We start from the raw sequence: 23,142 nt of genomic DNA on the forward strand, positions 1-23,142 counted from the left end.
AGTTCATGTCACAAATTAACAATGTGTCAAAGTTGTTAATAAAAAATGAAATTAGCATGAGCTCTAATTCAAAGTGAACCAATAAATATATCAAATTATGAACATCTGCCTGCAAACATTGCTGCACAGCAGAAATTTTTTTCATTCTTTTACCGGTACCTACTTTATCCAATTCACTGTTGCAGCTGTGCTTAAGCCAGTTCTAGAACTCAATGACAAAGTAATGCTGGATAAAATACCATTCTTTTGTATGACACAGATACACAGGCACACCATCACTCACACCAATGGGCAATTAAAAAGATCTTCAGTTCACATATGGCATATTGTTAGGATATTGGAAAGCAAAATATCAAATGAAAACAGGGAAGGGATACACACAGCAACCAAGAACCAGAATGGAGCTGCTCCATGTTCAAATCACCATAGGCAAAATCTAATACCACTTCCTTGCAGGATATAGGTCCCCCTCCATGATCCAGGAAACCCATACCATGTATTTAAACTTATTAGAAACACTAACCATCCAACCCAATACCATATTCATGGGTGACTAATTACTTCTCTATTAACTGGGAATCCTATATGACACCAAAAGTACATGCACAGAGATTCCTGGATTTTGTAAACACAAACTCCCTGGACCAGACAGTCAATACACCTACCAGGGGTGCAACCATACTGGATCTGGTCCTCACTAATATGGGCGAATGCTGCACACCCCCTACTGTAATGCCTTCCCTGGAAAGGTCAGACACAAAATAGTCTTCTTTGAAGAAAGAAATAAAACCTGGACCCCCAGATAAACCAGGAATATACAGCAACTATTCTAAGGCTAACCTCCTGCTATTAAGTGAGAACCCGGCAAAATTTCAAGCCCCCATAAACCCTGGCAGCACTGCTGCCTATGCAGAACTGTTCACAGAAATGCTGTACAAGCATGTTAATAGATGCATAGAAGCAGCTGTACCCACCAGGATGAAATACAGAACTAAGTCAAAAAACAAGCCACCCCAGTGGAATTACAAAATCAATAGGCTGTATTTCAGGAGGAAGAAAATCATGGCAAAAATTAGGCGGTGCAACACCCAGCAAGATAAAAGCACTCTCATCAAACTAAACAAACAACTCAGAGGACAAATAAAGTCTACCAAAGTCGAATTAGTGAGCAAAGATACCCTGTATTTATGGAAGATCATGTAATGGGACTTAATCAATAAGGCCTAAAGTTCCAACACTCTCTTTTACCTGAAGTAATAGCAATCGGGAAGAATGTCTTCTGAGATAGGAACTCTAGATCCACTGAAGCAGTTGGTTCAAAGGGGGAAGAAACCAAGGCTTGAAGGACCAAAGTAATGTCCCAAGGAGGTGTAGGGTCCTTGATTGGTGGCCTCAGAAGAAAAGTAACCTTCAGAAAAGCTTTACAGAGCTTAGAAGAGGCTAGAGAAGCTGCTTACCCCCTGTATGGAAATTAGAAATAGCCGTCAGCTGAACTTTAACCATAGAGAAGCTGGCACCCTGTTGAAAAATGCCTGTCAGAAACTCCAAGATAACAGGAACGGGAGCAGTGAAGGGATCCAAATCCCGTTGAGATGCCCAAACTGAGTAATGCTTCCACTTACTTGAATAAACCTTCCTCGTGGAAGTTCTATGAGCTGCTACCAAAATCTTCTTAACCTGAGAAGATAGCCCGGGAGTCCTAACTATCATGGGAACTGGAGCAGCCGAGCTTTGAGCTTCAGACTGGCCAGATCTGGATGTGGAATCCCTGAGGGATGTGAAATCAGATCCGGAACCAGATCCAAAGTCCAGGGGGAACACACTACATGAGACCACAGAGAAGGGAACCATACTTGGTGAGGCCAGAAGGGGGCAATGTGGATAACTGAGCTCCCCAGCCATTGTGCTTTGTGAATGAGTTTTGGTATCAGGGAAAGTGGAGGATAAGCATAAAGAAGACCAGAAGGCCAAGCATTGACTAGAGCATCTCTAGGGGACTCCCCCCCCCCGGGGGGGGGGGGGTTTCAGAGTGAAAAACCTGTCTGCTAGAATGTTGGACCTCGCCGGAATGTGCATTGCCAGCAGAAAACGGTTGGTAGAGATTGCCTACTCCAACAATCTTGTGGCTTTGTGGCAAAGGGGATAAGACCTGCCCCCCCCCCCCATTTGTTGATATACCAGACTACCAACATATTGTCTGGATGGCATTCGTCCCTAGGGGAAGATGGGCATGAAGACCTTGCAACGCCAATAGCACCACCCTTATCTCCAGGACATTGATATGCAACTGGGTCTCCAAGCAAGACCACATGCCTTGAACTGTCCTTCCCAAACATTGCCCCCACTCAGAGTAGGGAGGCATCTATGGTCTCCGTGGTCAGAGGGGTGGGAAGAATAAATGGACAACTACGAAGATCCAGGACTGAATCCACCAGAGAAGAGAATCTGTGCATGTTAGCAATAGATGAACAGGATGTGACAGTGGTAGATCTAGAAATGACCACTGGACCCCACCACAGTCTGGCGCACCCTCATGTGTAACCAAGCTGCAGGAACGAGGGTGATCATGGCTGCCATGGACCCCATTGCCCTTAAAACAAACTCCACTGGAGGAGATGGAACTTAACGAATGTGCACAACATGAAGTTTGAGGAACTGAAGTCTGTTGGATGTCAGAAAAACCTTGGTCTGAATGGTGTCCAACCCGGCTCCAATGAAGTCCAGAACTTGAACTGATTCTAACAGGGATTTGTTGAGATTTACAGTGATGCCCAACTGCTGGGTGGGATTTAGATAAAGAATTCCCTGGCTTGGTAGAGTCGATGAAGCCCTGTAGCACAGGTGAGCTGCTACCACCATCAGTTTGGTGAACACCTTGGGGACTGTGGTGAGACCAAAGAGTAGCACTCTGGATTGGTAATGATTGGCCCCCAGTCATAAGCGGAGAAACCTCCAAGAGCATGTGTCCATTCTGATGTTTTATTATGCATCTTAAAGGTCTATTGAGCACATCAGTCATTCTCCTGCAGGAAGACAAGGACAGATTGGAGTGTGACCATCCGGGATTTCATCTTGGCAACAGACAGGTTCAGGGTAGAGAGATCCAGAATTGCCCTCAAATCCCCCGTTTTCTATGGCACTAAAAAAGGTACAGGTATGAGTGAATCTATTGATAATTTTTTACATGATCTTTCGGATAGAGGATACCCTGATAGATTGACAAATGATGTTCATAGAGAGGTACAAGTGCATAGGAATGACAAAGGAGCTCCCTATTTTTCTAATAAGCACAGGAATTATAACAGGCGGCATCACAGCAGTAACTTGAATCATGGACATCTTAAAGTGATATTTACCTATTCTAGTAATATTTCTGACTTTTATGATATCATTAGGAAAGACTGGCCTATACTACTAGCGGATGAAGCCACCAGTGAAGTGGTTGGGTCTCATCCGAATTTTATTTTTAGAAATAAGAATTTGAAAAGGATGCTATGCTATGGGCCTAAGGTTGCAGTGACTGAGCCTTTGCCAAGACTAGGAACTTTGCCTTGTGGTAAATGCAAAGCATGTACTTTTATAGTCAGAGAACAAGTGTTAATTCACCCCATTACTAGGACAGAATTTGCCCCTAGGTTGTCTGCCACATGCAATAGTAATTGTCTGGTCTATTTAGCAACTTGCACGGAGTGCCAAAGTTTTTATGTGGGCAAGTTTAAGGAAAGGATTTTGGAACATGTTGGGAATATCAGAAACAAAGTCCTTGCAAATGCATTGGCAGTACATATGGCTAAAACAGGGCATACTGTCTTCCATTTTAGAGTTTTACAACTGGTTAAACCTGGTATGACAAGAGGTAATGTAAATAATTACTTGGAGAATTTGGAAGTGAAATGGATTATAGCCCTGCAACCACATAAAGTTCCAGGGCTTAATGCTAGTATTCCTTTAAGACCAGCTTTAATTAGTAGAAGGTGAACTTGATTTTTTAATTATACATGATTTTAACTTGTATAAGTAATTTTACTTTGAGTTGCTTTTTATATGGATCTGATGAAGCAGTAACCCCAAGAAAGTGTTCATCCTTTTGTAATAAAGAAGTGTTTCAGGATGTTTTTTGGCTTTTTCTCAGCTTTGTTGGTGTGCTCACATCTTGTTTTTAAGACTACCACCAATTAAAGCAGATGAGGCCTTGGTTTAACATCTCATCCGAAGGACAGCACACTCAGGAGTGCAGCATCCTCATTACACTGTACTGCAGTGTCAGTAAATGATCTATGCAGTGTGGGAGTAGAACCCACAGCCTTCTGCATTAAAGGCAAATGTACTACCTGCTGTGACACTGACACTACCGGTTTGGTAGCATGAATGAGTATGCATTAAATTGTAAATTCCTAAAACTTGATAAATGATATTGGTGTATTTGACAATGATCACAAAATTAAATGTAAGGAATTCAAAAAAATTGTGCAATAAGTGGAAATTTAGACATACAATATCCACTATACACTTTCTGCAGTCAAATGGGCAAGTAGACAGAACTATCCAAACACTGAATAGTGTCATCTGATGCAGAAGTAGAAACAATTACGTTGTTGTCTTTTGGCTTTTCCCGGTTAGGGGTTGCCACATCGGAACTCCGGTCTGCTAATGATTGGCAGTAGATTTTCACGAACGCCAAGGTGCCAGCTCGATGTTAAACCTTCAACGAAGGCACGCCCATTTACGCATGTCTTTCGAACACCCACTCAACTGCGGGGAGGACATGCAGACTCCACACAGAAGGCACTCCCCGCACTCCAGCCGAGAATCAAAGGGGAGAACCTCTTGCTGTGAGGCAACAATGCTACCGCTGCACCACTGTGCATTATAAGAGCCATTATACAGCAGTTTTAGGACATAAAATGCTGTAATGCTAGCACTCTGTCTTTCAGAACCTTAACTGTTAGAAGACTAAAAAAGAACTACTTCAGCTACATAACTGATGCCTAAAAATAAATACAAAGTAAAGGAATATGGAACAGAAATCAGAAAAATCATTCTGGCTCTGTGGTACAGAGGTACAAAGCCCTGACTATAACCCATATGATCCCAGTTCAATTAGTAGTTCAGCAATGGAAACAGCCAGGCAGGAAGGGATAAATAAGTAAGCATCTGTTGCCAGCTCAGCCATCCTTTTGTGGTGGTGGTGGGAGAGTTCAGTCAGATAATCACTACCATGCAAATTAAGTCTTGCACAGCAATGAAAACAACTAGGACAGGAGATGTGAGCTTGGAACTCTGTCTAGTAGCATGAATGAGTATGAGAAAGGTACTCTGAGCCCACACAGAGATACAGACACTCAAATCCGGCACTTGCAGATACAGTTGGAGGTTAAAGAAATGCAACAGTTGTCCAAACCACTGATGGCTTTAGCTTAGCCCTTGGCAAACAGGGAGAAACAGCAGTATAGGAGGAGGATGCGACAGGGAGAAACCTGAAGGGGAGATGGGCCTTCTCCTTAGGTCATTTGTGTTGCTAGTCCAAACAGTCAACTGAGAAGCACGGTGCAGAAGGCAGATTGTCCTCAGATAGCTGTGGCATCAAACAGCCATCATGCCTGCCTGTATGATGGCTCCCTTAGTTTAGCCGTTTCTTGAGCTGATGGCCATGTTGTCATCAGAAAAAGAACAAATGGCCTAAAGCTTACAGAAGGGCTGATGGTGTACAGAAGGAAAGGAAAAAAATAGGGGAAAAATTAGAAAAGCCAGAAATATTATTGAGACTGAAACTACAGGAAACTACCACATTTACAGACGGTAGACAGAGTATAAACACAAAATCTATGGGAAAGTTTGCAGCCTGAAGCTGAAGTAGTTGGTCAAGCAGCTGAATCAAGGTCTTCTGATGTTTGGTTCCAAGTTGGCTGCATACTGATCAACAGCTTAATTTCAGCTACACATCTGTGAAAAAAGAAATTGATAGATAAGGGCCAGTAATTCCGCCTGTTTTATTAAAATTCAGTTACTGGCTACACTGCCTGGATGCAGGCAAAGAAGAAACTTTGAGAGCCTGAAAGAAAATAACGTAGAAAGGGTGAGGAGAAAACAATGACTGGGATAACGCCTGCAGCTGTTCAGCAAAAAGCAGTTCAAGCTCCATCCAGTAATTTAAAAGGAAAATAAATAAATAAATAAATAAATCAAACTAACTCAGAGGCAAATGAAACACTTAAGGAATGTACCAACTCAAACAACAAAAGGCTGGGAAACAATGGAAGAAGCTTTAAACAGCTATGCAGATGAACTAATAAAACTGAAAAATATCAGAGGTCAAAATGAAGAAAAGGCTGGCTGATTATGACACTGCTCAACAAGAGCTGTTTCAAAAATGGTAGAGTTAAAAGAGAAAGCATTCAGAGAAAACTTGATTTTCTGCTGTACCACAGAAACTCTAACAAACAGAATGCATGAAATTTTATGAAACCACAAATAATTAACTGGACTGGTATTCCACAGTTAGATTTGTCAACTGAAAGGGCACATCAAGCCTAGCCATGAGAAAGCAACCAAGACCTGCATTAGTAAAGCTGCAATCATACCAGCAGAAAGGGGTGATCCTGACAAAACTGTGGTAGAAGGGCAAAACATTAAAAACTGGAGAGAGTAGAGTCTGGAAAATACTTATTCACTGAACACCAGACAGAAGAGAACCAAACTTATGCCAGCAATCAGGGAATGTCAAGAGACAGGTGTGAGATTCAAGCTGCCGTATCCAGCTGTCTTCAGAATATTTGCTCCTGAAGGATCAAAGTCATTTTTTGATACAGAACAGTCTAAGGGGGAAATACAAATGTTTGACCAACAAAGGATAAGCCATCATAGGTTCATAGGTTCATACTAGGCTATCTGCCCTAGGGCATTTATAAGCCTAGCCAGAGTGTGTGTGGCTTTCACCACCCCTTAGGATGAGAATACTATACCCATTAGTTTGCTGTGCCTCTGTCCAGCAGTGACACAGAGATGATTCCCGGGGTAAACCTACGATCTCCCATCCACTCGTCAAGATTTCTCTTGAACAGAGTCAGTGAGGGGCTCTGCCTCACATGGACTGGGATTCTGTTCCATAGTGTAGGGAGTCTCTGGGTGATGAATCTGTCCCTCCAGCACGTCCTATTTATATCCATGTTGAGGTTTAAGTCTCTTGCTCTCGTGGCTCTGGTGGATTTGGATTTTTTGAGGTGGAGCATGTCCATTAATTCCGGGTTGGACATGGCCTTGTATGTCAGGCACAGATCACCTCTAAGCAGACGGTATGCGACTGAATAGAGCTGGAGTTTCTTCAGTCGGGCATCGTATGACATATGTTTGAGCCCCTTTATCCTTTTGGTGAGGAACTTTTGGGGTCTTTCCAACTGCTGCAGGTGTCGGGTAAGGTACATTCCGAATGGGGCGTTGTACTCAATCGTTGGTCTGATAAGTGAAGAGTACAGGGGTACAATGACCTCTCCTGATCTGGATGTGAATCCCTTCATGATCAGGTGGGCAATGTAGAAGGTCTTCCTAACCACTTTGGCAATGTGAGTGTCAAAAGAGAGGTTACTGTCAACATGGGTCCCCAGGTCCCTGATAACTTCTTCCGTGTTTAATGGATTACCACCTATGTGGTAATTAGGGGTTACCTTGTTTTTCCCAAATGGTATGACTATACATTTTTTGGCATTTAGCTTAAGGTCATGGCTCTGGCACCAGTTATCCATTTCTATGAGACCTCTCTGGAGGATGTCTGTGTCTGATGGAGTGTCAATTATGGTGCCCAGTTTGCAGTCATCTGCAAATTTTGTCAGCCACAATCCCCCTATGTTTGCCTGCACTTCAGAAAAATAAATGCCAAACAAGAGGGGGCCCAGGACTGAGCCCTGTGGGACACCGCTCGTGACTGGCTTACAGTCTGACATGGCACCAGCAACTCTAACCCTGTGTGTTCTGTCCTTGAGCCAGTTTGCAACCCATCTTGTGACATATGGGTTTAAATCTAAGCTGGTGAGCTTTTCTATGATGCCCGAGTGGGGTATTGTGTCGAACGCTTTTGCTAGGTCAAGGTAGGCTGTGTGAACTGCCTTACCCTTATCAATGGCCTTAGTGACTGTTTCGAAAAAGTCGACCAAGTTCAAGAGGCAGGATATGCCCTTGACAAAGCCAAATTGGGTAGGATCCAGTGTCTGTAGGTCCCCAATGTCTTTATTTATGAGTTCCATTATGATCCTCTCCATAGCTTTGCAGACAAGGCTCGTCAAGCTTATGGGGCGGTAATTTCCAGGGTCCGTAGAAGCACCGCCTTTGTGGAGTGGGACCACAGCTGCCGTACGCCATTCTTTGGGTACGTATCCTGTAGTAAGGCTAAGATTAAACAGCAGCCTTATGTATGGGTTTAGTTCCTCATTGAGTTTGTGTAGCACACAGCTTCCGGTCCCATTGATGCTGTGTTTTTTGCTTTAGAGAGAGCAGCTCTCACCTGGGCATCTGAGATGTTTGGGAGGCTAGACTCTGGTGGGATAGATATTTCTCCTTTTGGGGGGGGGAGAAATTTGCACTGAACAGAAGGGAACCCTGCTTTGCAGTCTTTTGATGGTAAGGCTTGTATAGAGATTTTGCCAGTGAAACATTTTCCAATGTTCCTAAGGAAAATGGTTGCATGACAGAAAAAAGTATGAGTTGACTAGAGGAATCAGGAGTACTTTGGATGTTAACTGGAGTCTGAGGTTGGAATATGGAGATCAAGAGGAAAAAGACCAACAACATTGAAATTAATTAATAAATGTGAGACTATAAACCATCAAACACATCTGTGAAATATGGTTTTACAAGAAAAAGTGGCTGAGAAAGATTGGACTTTTGTTGACTTTATTAACTTTGTTGGGGGACTGTCAGGCACATGCCCCATTTTGTATCAATAATGTTTGGAAGATCAATAAAAGGAAAAAAAGAGGGAGAAAAAGGGAAAATGTAACTGAAAGTAAAACGATGTTTGATCTTAACAGTAATACATAAAAGATTGCATGATAATATTCTGCATTATAACATGCAGTTAGCAGTGATGGTTGTAGGTGATAAAGAAGTAAACAAGTGTTTTTCTCTCTCATTTTTAATTTTAAGAAATGTAGGCATTACAATGTAAAAAGAGAAGAAAGGCTGGACAAAAGCATGTTTAAGTAAATTGGTTGTATTCTTGGGCTTTTGGGGTGAAGTGTAAAAGTGCACCGATTATAATGCATGTAAAACGGCTCCCTATTGCAATGTCGGCACTCAAAATGCATAGTGCCAAAAAGCCATAAAAAGACCAAAAAGACAGGAGAAGAGCAAATCTTAAAATTGCTCTTCTTCTTAGAACTTCTTCTACCAACTTGTGGAGGTCAAGCCCCCATCACCCGAAATTATATATACCATCTCCAAGATCGCCATACCTTGGAGAAAAAGGAATATTCCAAGAAATGGCATCTCAGACTTAGTATATGTTAAGTCTAATCTTTCAGCCATTCAGTCTCTTGAGTTTCAGGGCCCTCTTGACATTTCAAATGGGTTACATGCAGACATTAAATGTTTTCTGTTACTTTTGTGTAGGTGAATATCTGGATTAATGCCCTTGGCTAAATCTAAAATGAAGTTTTTATTTTTTGGGTGTATGTGTGAATGCAAGTGGGTTTTAAAAAAAGTCAGACATGTAATAAAAAAATTTCTGTAATCAAAAAAAAATTCAGTGCCGGTTGAGAAGTCTAGATCTGATAGCAGTTCTTTGAAACAAGCTGACTAAAGTGAAGTCAACAAGGTCTGGACATTGTTTACTGAGAAAAACAAAATTAAATAGTGCAAATGCAAGCAGTTCATTAAAAATAAGGTTTGAAATACCGAATGTGAATAGGAGATACCAGCTTTTCTAGTAAATAAATACTTTAATGCATTTACTAGAACAGTGAAAAGTTTAATTTTATTTAAGATAGCCACAGCACATTTTTTCAGGATAAAAGTTAATGTTTTCTGAAAACATACAAGTTATTTTTTTTTTCATATCTGAGAGGGGAATACAGATGAGACAAAATAGACAGCATCTAGTGTAAGCAGGAGCACAGGCTGTAACATGCATATTGTTATGGATAACCTTAATTTTAAGTTAATTAATGCCTATGAGAGAAATTGTTAATTTGGGACAATTGTTCCTATCAGAAGGATTAAACTTCACTATTTCAAGATGTACATAGTTTTGTGTATTTGTTTTAAGTAAGTTAAAGGGATGTTTTTGGTTGTGGGTTTTTTTTTTTGACAGTTTTCATTAAAACAAGTCTTGTAAAATGTAAGACAGGTCAAATGAAGATAACAAGAAACAAGTGTATAAAAGATCAACCTGCCAAAATAAGTGGGAGAATGCAAGACAAAAGTTAGAAACAGACATTCAAAAAAGACTGTCAACTATAACAGAGGGGAATAACAACTTATCCTAATTGCTACACTAAACATATTATTTTGGAACATGAATGGCTTTACACGTACAAATAAAAACATAAGCATATTGAATTATATAAAAATGCAGAGTGCAAATAGCAACAGCACAGGAGACACATTTGGAAAGAAGTGAGCTTAAGAATTTGATAAGAAAGGACTTCATGATGGATAATCAGCAAATTATCATGGGCAAAGGAAACAGGGAGTACCTATGCTAATTGCTAGAGGAGCTTTGATAATGATAGAAGAAGAAAAAAGATAGTAATGGTAGATTTGTGGTAGTAAGGGATTACTGGCAATGAAGGAGGATTACACTGGTATGTATTTGTATTCCACCTAAAATTACTATTATGGAACTTAGGAAAATTTGGGGAGCAATAATCAGCTTTCAGCCAGGAATATTACTTACAGGTTTGAACTGGAACTTGATTTGCAACAGTGAAGATGTATCTGGGAGATCTAGATGGGAAAATATAATAAAAGAGGGTAGATTTCTAAAGAAATGTATGAAAATATTTGGTATGAAAGTTGTGAATTCAGTAGTAGGAACTCAGATAATTTGCAAATTATTCCCCAAGGTACAATAATTGGGCTAAACTAGACAGAAATTATATTTCACAAGAACATAGATTAGATTAGTAGCATATGTTTACAGATTAGTACAAAACTAGGCTAACTACCATTTTAAGCCTAGCCAATTACTCCTTGTGAGAATCAAACCCTGCACCTTGTGTCCGTAAGGTAAACACTTTAACCATTATACTGTACAGTACATGCGCATTTAACTGAAAGCCTCGAAACATATCCAATTACTATTTCAGAAAATGTGCAAGTATAACAACCAAGATAAAAATGCAGTGTAATGGAAGTACAAATGAGACACTGGCGCTTACCCACCTACCTATTAAAAGAGGAATTTAAGGAATGGGTAGTAGAAATTATTAGAGAGTTACTAGAGAGAATAGAAATTTCTTCAAAGTTACAGTTATTGAGTAGAGTTTAAACACAGGGTAGAAATAAAAGATAGTTATTGAACAGAGTTTAAACACAGGGTAGAAATAAAAGAAAAAAAAAATATTCAGAAAAAGTTTAAAGTACTCCAGAATAAGGTGGATCTCAAAGAGCAAGAAGAGGTGCAATATATCTATCTATATGCATCTATAGTTATGGGGGGGGTATAGCCCCCCCCCACACACACACCTAGGTGGGTTTTATTTATTCCAGTGTGTGTTTTGTTGAAGTTTGGGCAAGCGTTTACTTGCCCTAGGAAAAATTCAACGTTCGGGTATTTTGTTTTCGTGATTTTCTTCTCGCGAATATAAATTTCAATGATATGGCCCTTCAAGTATCAGAAGTAGATCCGTCATGATACACACAGTGAAAATGATTTCATTCCCTTTAGTTTTAAATACAGGTCAGGCATATTTCACCAACCAGGGAAGACATTGTAGATGATAATTAATAGTGATTTGAAGGATTTTATCTGGGAGGGGAAGAGAGTAAGGGTCAAGTGGGATAAGTTGATCCTTCCAACAGAACAAGGTGGTTCAGGATTACCTGATTTGAAATGAGCTACACAGTTAAAGCTCATAAACATAACACAAGCAGAAAGCTATAATTCAAAGAGGAAAGCGATGCGGAAGCAGGGGGAAATTCAAGAAATATGGAGAGTGGGATTTTGGATGCAGAATCTTAAGGAGTAAAATAGCAGCCGTAGAGAATATTATATTCATAATAGTATTACATTCATAAGGTAGCAGAAAATATTCTAAGAATTAAGCCAACATGAGAATTGAAAAAGAGATGCTGCCGATATGCATGACTGTAAACAGCAGTAGAGAGAATAGACAAAAGAGGTCTGGAATTTACTGAAGAAAACTGGCAAGGGAACCAAAGTATTGTGAGAAAACAACTAGACAGCAAAAGGTATGAGGGTGGGCAAGAGGCCAAGAAGACATTTAGACTGCAGGCTAGAGATTGCCTTCCCTATCAAGTATTCATATCAGGGTACAGGCAAAGAGAAAGGGATAGGGGAGTCCAAAGTGAAAGACCTGCTCTGGTAGACTTTTTAGGTGAATCTAGAAAAGCTGCTGATAATTAAGTAGGGTGTGTAAAATAATGCACAATACCAACAGGAATTGATCAGAAGAGGCTAGAAAAGATTGGGAAGAGAGACAGGATAAGCAATTCACAAGGAAACAATGGGAAGGCATGTGTATGGCTCCCAAATATGCAACAAAGTCTAAAAGATTTAGGATTTTCACTGGAAAGTGTTTGTATAGGTACTTTATACCCCAATTGCAGTCCAAAGAATTTTTCTTCAGGTAGATGGCAAATGTTGGAGATGTGATAAGAAAGTGATAACTGGGAAAGTACAGTTGTGTACCTACCATAAATGTAGATGTGCGAGTGTATTCACTGTTGCAGTCATTACACTTGGGTTATCCTGCTGGCAGGCTACCCGCAGTCAGCCCGAGTTCCAAAGTCTAGGTCCGGCGTCGGTTGATGTCGCCTCTTCACTGACGTCAGTGCGCCAGGGGTATAAAAGATGCAACCGACGCCATTTTCTTCAGTTTTTCTTGCCCTAGATGTCAGGTGCCCCCAAATAGGAAAGGCTGGAAAAAATAATGCCGAAAAACAAGCATGTATAAAAATAAACATTTCCTTCATCTACAAGCAAATACACCACATAGGTTGTATAGAGTTGAGAAGTATAGAAAAGTCCCAGCAATGAAAAGGGGGATGGTGGGAGGGTAACCTGGACTGCAACAGTGAATACACTCGAACATCTACATTTATGGTAGGTACACAACTGTACTATGTTCATCGTGTTTCACTGTGGCAGTCATTACACTTGGGTTGAATCCCAAAACTGAGGTTGGATGGCTGGGCCTAAATAGGATTAGGAGAGGCTACCAGGACCTGCATGACTGTAGTGGCAAAGCCTGCTCTGGATTTAGAGTAGAGTGGTAAGTGGTAGTGCTTTGTAAAGGTGTGCACTGAACTCCAGGTTGCAGCTTCTAAAATGTCTTTGGTTGGTACTCCCCTGAGAAAAGCTGCTGAAGTGGCTGCTGCTCTTGTATAATGTGGCCTAATGCCCTTAGGCACTGATTTGCCATGCTGTGCATAGCAGAAGCGAATGCAGTGTCCTATCCATTTTGAAATTGTCTGCTTTAAGATAGGCTTTCCTTGTGATCCTGCAGCATAAGCTACAAACAGCTGCTCAGTTTTTCTGAAAGCTTTTGTTTTGTCCAAGTAGAATCATAGCTGCCTGTGTATGTCCAAAGTGTGCAGCAGTCTCTCCACTTTATTCTGGGGATTTAGATAGAAGGTTGGCAAATTAATAGTTTGGTTAAGAGCCACACTAGAAATCACCTTTGGCATAAACATTGGGTTTGTCCTTAGAGAAACCCTGTCCTGATGAAAAATGATGAAAGGTTCCACTGCCATTAGTGCTGTAACTCTGAGACTCGTCTTGCTGAAGTTAATGCTAGGAGCAGAGCAGTTTTCCAGGATAAGAATTTTATATCAGCTGTGTTGGCTGGCTCAAAAGGAGGCAGTGTGAGTTTTTCTAAAACAAAATTGAGGTTCCAAGTAGGTATTGGTGCTCTCCTTGGGGGTCTTATGTTTCTTGCCCCTCTGAGGTACTGCCTTAGTAGTGGATGCGAAAAAATAGGAGGTTCCGTATTGTAATGAGCTGAAATGGCAGAGGCATGGATCTTAATAGATGAAAAGGATAGGTCTATGTCCAGCATCTCAGTTAGGTATTGTAAAATCTGAGGTATATTTGGAACAAGTGGGTCAAGTCCTAGGCCTGGTAACAAGCACAGAATCTCTTCCATTTTTCTGCATAGGATTTCCTAGTGCTGGGTCTCCTGGCTTCTAAAATGACATCCATAACGGCTTTAGAGAGAGGTGTGGCTAAAGTGACTATATTATCTGCCATGCAGCCAGATTTAAGGTTCTGAGTTGACTGTGTAGAATCTGGTTGTTTTGTTGAGTCAGTAGATGAGGAATTTGTGGTAAAGTTTTTGATAAACAATTTCCTTAAATCACCATGAGAGAAAAAACCTAGCCTTTCACCTTTTTCCAATAGCTCAAGTAGTGCATCATTAAACTCAATAATAGGATTGGCAGGTAATGAAACATACACCCTGTTGTCTGAAAGCAAATTAAGAGCTATGGAATTATATCTATCCTAGTCAAAAATGACCCAGTTGCCTCCTTTATCTGATTCCAAGAAGACATATTTGTCACTCATCCTTCTTAAATCACACAAAGCTTGCCACTCATCCCTACATAAATTGAAACTTTTCCTTTGTTTTTTGAACAAAAATATTCTTCAGTAATCTGTTTGTTTAATTTTGTGGTAAAGGCCAGGCTGGGCCTTGAGACAAGCTGTTTAAGATTGGGTACCAGTGCTGGTGTGGCCAGTCTGGGGCAATCAGGATCATTTTTGGCTTCTCTTATCTGGCTTTTAGGAGTACCTTGGAAAGAAGAGGCAGTGGAGGGAAGGCATAAACTTTCAGGGTTTCCCAGCTGAATGAAAGAGCATCCACTTTCCATGCTTGTGAGTAATAAGTCCTTGTGCAGAATTTCTGTAGTTGGCAGTTGTGAGGGGAGGCAAAAAGATCTATGTCTGGGCGTCCCCATTTCCTTGTTATCATGCTGAAGCTCTGTGGATTTAGTTTCCATTTGTGTGGATCCATGAGATTTCTGCTTAGTTCGTCTGCCAGAGTATTTTTCTTTCCTGGCAGGAATTGTACATGCAGATGTACTTGATAGGTCAGTGCCGTGTTCCACAAGGTCATGGCTTGCCTGCAGAGGGGGTAGGAATGTGTGTCCCCTTGTTTGTTTATGTACCACATAACTGTGGTGTTGTCCGTCTTTAGTAATAGTTGTCCTGGATGTAGTAGATCCTTGAAGGCTGTCAGGGCATTCTGTACAGCTAGCATCTCTTTTTGATTGATGTGAAGATGCATTTGTTCCTTGGGCCATGTGCCCTGAATACATTTTCCTGCCATGTGCGCCCCCCCCCCCCCCCAGGCATAATCCGATGCATCTGTTGTTATTGTGTGGGCAAGGTGAAGGGCTGTCCCTTGTTGAGGTAACAGGCCCGGGACCACCATAGGAACTCCTGTTGTAGACAGGGAATTATAGTTATTATTGTTTCCAGGCTGTGGCAATGTTGAGTCCAAACATTTTTCAGATACCATTGTAGTTTCCTCATATGCAGTCTTGCATATGGAATTAATAGAATGCAGGATGCCATGAAACCCAGGACCTGCAGAATTATTCTTGCAGGGAGCTGGGTATTTGTTGCCATCGTTTGAAAATAATGAGTCAGTTGCCTTTGTCTGGCGGGAAATAAGCCATCTGGGCAGTTGTATTTAAGCTTGCACCCAGGAATATTATCTCTTGAGAGGGCACTAGTTTTGATTTCTTTTCGTTTACAGTGTACCCTAGGCAAATTAGTAATGTTTTTACAAATGCCAGATGTCTTAGTAGAATGTCCTTGCTCTCTGCTTGAATAAGGCAGTCGTCCAGGTAGGGATATATTTGAATTCCTCTTTGTCTGCAAAATGCAATTACTGGTGCCAGGCATTTTGTGAAGACCCTGGGCACAGTAGATAAGCCAAAGGGCAGTGCAGAGAATTGGTAATGCATTGAGCCAGCGATGAATCTGAGGTATCTTCTGCAAGATTGTCTGATTGGGACATGCAGGTATGCCTCCTTGAGGTCCAAAGTAACTAGCAAAGCCTTCTTGCCCAGCATGGGTAGAAGTTGCTGTAGTGTTAACATTTTGAATTTTGGAACATCCAGGAAAGTATTCAGGATTGACAAGTCCAGTATTGGTCTCCAGGCTTTGTCCATTCTGGGTACCAGGAAAAGTCTTGAGTAAAATCCTTGTTCCTGTTCTTGCTGTGGTACCCTTTGAATAGCTCCCATGTCCATGAGAGCAGCAATTTCCTTTTGTGCCTCTGCCTATTGGTTTTGTGGCAGGTTCGGCATACCTTTTGATTTTGGAAGAGTGTGAAAGTGGAACCTGTAACCTTGAGTAACTATATTCAGTACCCATTTGACCTGGGTGATTATGTGCCAATTTTGTGCGAAAAGTGCTAGCTTTCCCCCTAGGGGTGCTGCCAAAAGGTAAGTGCTTGGCCTTTGTAGAGGGAAGTCATTGGGACTGTTTCCTGTAAGGTTGTGATTTGTCTTCTCCTCCTTTGTGGGGTAGAAGCACCCCATTGTTTAGGTCTGTAGGATCCTTGGGGCTGAGATCTGCCTCTTGGGTGTCTGTATCCGCCTCTATGTGGCCTGTCTGAGACCTGAAAGGACCAATTTTTTGAAGGCCAGTTTCTACTAAACCTAGGTGGTTGAACCTGTAAGAAATCCTTTACTGTCTGCATAGATTTTGCTTTATCCTCCATTTTCTTTAACACCTCTTCTGCCTTAACACCAAACAAAGTATCATGCTGTAGTGGAGCATCCAATAATTTTACTTTAACATGTTCAGGTAAACTTTGTTCTTTCAACCAAGCATGCCTTCGAATGACAGAGCCTGTAACTGTGGCTCTGCAAGAAGCCTCTAATGAATCAAAACCACATTGCAAAGTATGCTTTTCCACTTGTTCAGCTGCATGCAATAATTCCTGCATTTCCTTACTGTCAGGATTTTCTGAGTTTGTAAGCATTTTCTGTTTTAACAAAAACATAAGGTACTGTTGGTATTTAAGCATATGAAAACGGCAGTTTAAAGCCCCTTAGAGCTAAAGTAGCAGAGGTGTAAACTTTTTTCCCCCATCTATCCAGAGCTCTAGAATCCCTATCAGAGGGAATAGGGTTTTTTGCAGTGGAAGCCTTAACCCCTTTGGGACCCTGAGAAATTGTTTCTGTGTCAGCAGCAGGGTTTTTATAAAGAAATTTATGAGAGTCAGGGACCCTGTAATACCTGTCTGGCTTGACTGGTGCAGGGGGTAAAGAATCAGGAGACAGACTGGATTCAGAGAAAACATCATCAACAATATCAAGCACAGGGGGGATTAGCTAGGGGCCTGTGCTGAGGCAGTAAAAAAAATCCCTGAGCCTTTTCTTGGATTCTGAACAATCCTAGCTCTCCCAGTGGAAATGCTCCCTCATGGTGTGCAGAGTTTCCCCAAAAGAATAATCCTCAGGTGGAGAGGCTGAAGGTATAGATTCTTCAGCATCAGAGTCTTCATAGTGAGGGAGAGAATAACCCTGATCTGAAGAGGAATCAGAGGAAATAGAAACCTGGTCAGAGGAATCATAATCAGTGTCTTGCCTAGGTCTTTTATCAGGAGGGGGATGGGAACCCCTGATCAAAGTAATTAAGTCTTCGGCCATTTTAAGCATCTGTTTCTTTGGCATGGATGACTGTCCAGGGGAATGTTGTACTTGTTTCCTTGTCTTTAATGGTGCCTTTGACTGTACCTTGGCTGCTGCAGAGGACTTAATAGTAAGCTGTGAAGGTCTGAAAACACCCTCAGAAGCCGATGCCTGCTCAGCGGCTCCGGACCCATCTGAGGGAGTAGTTTCCGTAGGCCCAATACCATGAGTATCCACAGGCCTAGTTGTCTCCACGTGGGATTCGGATATGGCCTGTGGCTCTGAGGTAGCGGGTGCCAAGGGCTGCGAAAGCGCCTCACTGAGAACCGGCAAATCGGCGACTGGCCTAGAAGAGGCTTCGTCGTCAGTTTTGGACCTTGGATGCCTGTCCTTTTCCTTGTCTTTGCGCTTTATATGAATTCCGGTCGTCGGTTGTTCTGACGGCATTATATAGTTAAACCTCCGGCCAAAATAATGTAAGGCTAAATCAGACCGACGTTTAATAGTGCGTTTGTTGAATCTAGCACAAAACCGACAACTAGTAACGTCATGGTCAGGGCCTAGGCAAGGAATACAGTAAGAGTGAAAGTCCTTATGAGGTATTTGCTTCCCACAAGAAAAACAATTGTTAACTTTTACTGACATCGGTCTGGAGCAAGAAAAAGTTTCCCCAATGGGGTACTTAGCTTTACTGAAGACTTCGGTTCTGAAACTCTATTTCAAAAATCTCAGGAGTTGGCCGACCAGCACTCGCGAACTGCTTTTGCTTCGGGCACCGCACGGCAAAAAATACTGAAGAAAATGGCGTCGGTTGCATCTTTTATACCCCTGGCGCACTGACATCAGGGAAGAGGCGACATCAACCGACGCCGGACCTAGACTTTGGAACTCGGGCCGACTGCGGGTAGCCTGCCAGCAGGATAACCCAAGTTTAATGACTGCAACAGTGAAACACGACGAACATCATATGTTTGGGAGTGTAATGACCTGTCAGACTTTAAAACTTCCCTACAGAAATAGGGAAATAGTCACAAATATTGTGTGAGCAAATGGGCGTAGCTGAGGAAAAAACATTTTTTTGAGCTGGGATATAGAATTTGAATTGCATAGACATAGTATGGCCTTATTAAGTTTAATTCTGGTGGCTACCAAAAAAAGCAACGACTAGAAAATGGAAATCAAAGTCTAACTAACTATATTTGGAGTAGTGAATACTGTAACACAGGTAAAAAAAACTGTAGGTGGGATCTTTAGATGCAATTAGGAGCAAATTACATTAAAAAAAGGAAATTATGGAAACAATACATGCAGAATAATGTTTTGGAAAAGGAGCGAGGTTTAAGGGAAGGCAGGAACTGATCAACTTATCTAGTGTTGGACTGATGATAATTGTATCAAAGAATATATATGATGTATAATGTTTGTAACTGTGAATACGTTGACATGCTTTGTTTTCTTTCATACAAATGTATTTCTATGTCTTAAATGATAATTCAATAAAGGTGTTCAACCAGTAGTACTTTAGCAGTAAATAAAGATTCTGAGAATACAACAGTCAATGGGTGCAGAGAAACTCATCAGGCTGTGTCACCAAGAAATGCAGCAACTGCCGAAAAGGAAGCTCAGACATCCAGAGTGAAGTGCCTTGCAAAGTACTTTAGACCTAGAAAGCTAGTGAAGAAACCATACAAAAAGGGACAGTTCAAAAGCTAAGCATGACTAAAACTGAAAAGCTGCATTTATTAAAAATGATGTCTGAATATATACAAATTTGGAAAAGGCCCATGACATGGATTCTAGAGAGTTAATGTTAAAATGATCAGTGTAATATAATGCATGGTACCAGACAGAATGTGTATGGGATTTATACATCTGTATGCACATATATGACTGCACATATGCATATGACTCACTCTATCATAAGCTCATGGGTAACTACAAGGTTATCTTGCCCTTGTAGGTCATTTTAAGTAATATCCCTTTCAAATGTAGTAATCAAATCCTTCACCTTGTGCCTGTGAAGCTGACACTTTAACCAGTATGTGAATTCTCAATGCCTGTGTTGCATTAAAAAATAGTGTTTTGGTGATATTGTCATAACATTTCCTGAAACAAATTAGGTATGCAATAGGAAATGTTTGGCAAACAAGGACAGGTTGATAGTTACTAGGCATGCAGTCCTGGAGATCATCAAGGAGCCTAGCACCCATTCCGAATTGTTTCAAAGCATTGTCTGTTTAAACTACTTGGCACAATATCACATGGGAGGTAAATGAAGAAGGAAAGATTCAAATCCTTCATCCTTGTCACAGAAAGCAGCAGGTCATTAAGAAGTCAGCTCTTTAGTACTTTGTGCTAACTGCCAGACTAACAGTTTTTACTTAAATGCAGAAATCCTTTACAATATAATCTTGCAGGTAAGATTGTACTACATTAATTTGCAACAATCACTACATAATGGAAGCTGAAGATCAGACAGTTCTGATCATCACTCTAAATAATGCAGACTGTATGTCATGACAAATGTAAAACCCTTTATAATTGCTTGAGGCTTTTAAAGAAGGTCCCGTAAAAGCATATTACTAAAATGCAACACAGTTGGACTAAATTACACAATACATGGCTATTAATGAATGAATTAATTCTTTAGTGCAAAGAATAAAAACAAAACAATTACAGATGATATAAATGCTGTAAGAATATATTTTGTTCAACAACTCACAATTCGTACACAAATCAGAAATATTACTGCAAGTAGCATACTGATTTATTTTTTATGGGGGAGGGTTAAGTGCTTGCAGGTAATTTTTAACCTCTCTCTGTCTTCTAGTCAGACTAATCGACTAGTCTAAATCACTAAACATTTAACAGAAAAACAGGTACATGAAATTGGGTCTCACAGTTGGATTAAAGCTCTGAAACCCTGTACATAACATATAACATACAAGGTTTGAATATGACAAGCACCATAACAAGTAACATAACTAAGTGGGGGCATTTCTCTTACACACGCTCAAACCAATGCCATTATTGAACAGAACACTCCCATTGCCAATCAATGCTGAGACACACACACAGATGCTACTTCTGAAAGGAACACTGCAGTTACTGATAAATGCTGGTTGCATCTGAGGCCATTAGGCTTGGTGTTACACCTGCAATTACTGATAAATGCCGCACAGGCTCATTTTGCCATACTCTCCTTCAAAATCTCACACACTCTTCTTGCACCCTTGCTCTTGTTTCATTGGCTGACCGCCAGAAGCAGCCATGGGCAAAGCAGGAAACTTCATTTTAAACTGACAGTAAGAAAACTTTTTTTTTTAATTTAATGTCACATCTGGGCCCCTCCCTACCTGCCAGCATGGGGGCCTTGACAGCTGCCTATGTCACCTAGTGGAAGATCCAGCCATGTCTGTAACTATCATACTTGAAGTATGAAGCCAGTCACCCTTGAAAAAGTTCACAGTACAGATGTCATCTACCCTGTTACCAACAAGGAAATACACAACTACATAAGAGTAAAAAAAATAATTATTATTACTAAATAACTACAAACCGTAAAGTAGCCACTTAGAGGAAGTCCAAGTCAATCAGGAATCCAGGACATATGTCACAATTAAGAGAAGTTTAAAAAAGTATGCCTCAAAGATAAACAGCATGTACCAGTTCTTAATTTCTGAATGGCAAACCCTTAAGCATCACATACTTCTGAGGGACATACCTGATTTGCCTCAGAATGCTACTCTGTACTTTGAAAATGTACTTTTGTGACTAAACAGTGAGAAATGCAACCATTAGATAATGTCATGCATTATAGTAACACACCTCTTTCTCTTCAGAAAATGGATGTTAATTCATACCTCTCAACTGTCCAGATTTTTGCAGAATGTCCTGATGTTTGACTCATATTTTTGGTCTGTTCCTCTTAAAATGTGTGGTTTTCTTTAAAATCATTGAAGTATGAAGTCACTAAATGACAAACATTTCAGTTTCAGACTTCATGACCCATAGAAAATGCATAGTAATGCATAACTTATTACTCTATCAACTTTCTAGATTTATAAGATCAATATTTAAAATGTGTCTCTATTTTTGGGCCTCTGTCCCTCCATTACTTTTTGGCTTTGTCCAGAATTCCTTGTGCTAAGAGGTCGACAGGTATGATGCCATGCTTTAATTCTGTCAGCTCTGGCTGACTACTACTGTTTGTAAGCGGTCCTGATTTTCACACTATTTAGATTAGACATAATGAATAAATCCAGTAAAATGAAACATAAAAAATGAAAAGGAAAAACTAACCATCACTTAATCACGTGACAGTATTTTGTGTGTGGAATAAACCACATTCAGTTATGACTTCCTGCAATTTGTTTTTCTCCTCTTGCCCAGCTTTAAAAAAAGATTCATTAGCAGAAATTGACATAATAGAAAGGTGACACAAATATCATTAGGCAAGCAGTAACTGCCTGTAGCCAAAGTTCACAATAAATTGTGCTACATAAAGGGGTCTTGTTCACTTACTGTTCAATCCGTGGTGAAAGAAAAAGCTTTGGAAATACTTGAGTGGCTTCAGCATCTTCAAAACTGACAGTTAAAAGAGCAAGATCTTCACCGGGGTCTTCAGTGGCATCCTGTGGAAGAAAGCCCATTAATTTTGTGCACATTTGTATTGTTTTGCAACTTAAATAACACATTAAAAAACTGGACCAATATGTTATAAGACACATAAATGGTACATGACCTCACAATATTATTGACATGCAAAATATTCTTTTTCAGATAGAAAAAGAATAACAATGAGTAGTACCCTGCTTTCTGTTAATGAATTCAGAGTTCCCTGGGTTTATGATATCTTACTGCGTTGACTGCCTGTTCTGACTCAGTGTTCATAATACTGTTAAGCATATACACCACCTCTTCTCCCTACCCCTACACTCATACCACTATCACCCAGGCAGTGCCTATCAAGACACTAATATTCTCAAACAGCCTGCATCAAAAGTATGTGGTTTGTTTTACACTCAATCCTAAGCTGTTTTTTTTTGTTCTGCTGATTGCTACTGCCAGTCTTGAATACATCTGCTGTTGATCCATACAGTATACAATAGGGGAACAGCCTGCTCCACTGTAGTAAAGGGGCAACTTTTGCTTCTCAGTCAAAATCAGATCATTTTTCCTCAGGAATGACTTTACTGGGGATGCCCACCTGTAATGGCTTCTGCATACCAGGATTCTTTACCTGTAATGCCTACCATGCCAAGGTAAGACATTCACCTTTTTTTTTTTTTTTACTCCAATTAATTCTTCAGAAAAAGAATG

General features: G+C 40.6%; 1 protein-coding gene across 2 annotated transcripts in view; it reads right to left on the reverse strand.

Moving 5' to 3' along the window:
• Nucleotides 1–23,142, reverse strand: part of BABAM2 (BRISC and BRCA1 A complex member 2) — a 2,993,168-nt gene that overhangs the window by 1,369,628 nt on the left and 1,600,398 nt on the right. For both annotated transcript variants that reach the window (XM_044085207.1, XM_044085201.1), the window contains exon 7: nt 22,345–22,454. In XM_044085207.1, the coding sequence (XP_043941142.1) occupies nt 22,345–22,454 (110 nt within the window). The remainder of the gene's footprint in view (nt 1–22,344; nt 22,455–23,142) is intronic.

Source organism: Protopterus annectens, chromosome 1.part1, assembly GCF_019279795.1.
Source record: "Protopterus annectens isolate FY-2018-M chromosome 1.part1, PAN1.0, whole genome shotgun sequence".
Taxonomy (NCBI): Eukaryota; Metazoa; Chordata; order Ceratodontiformes; family Protopteridae; genus Protopterus; species Protopterus annectens.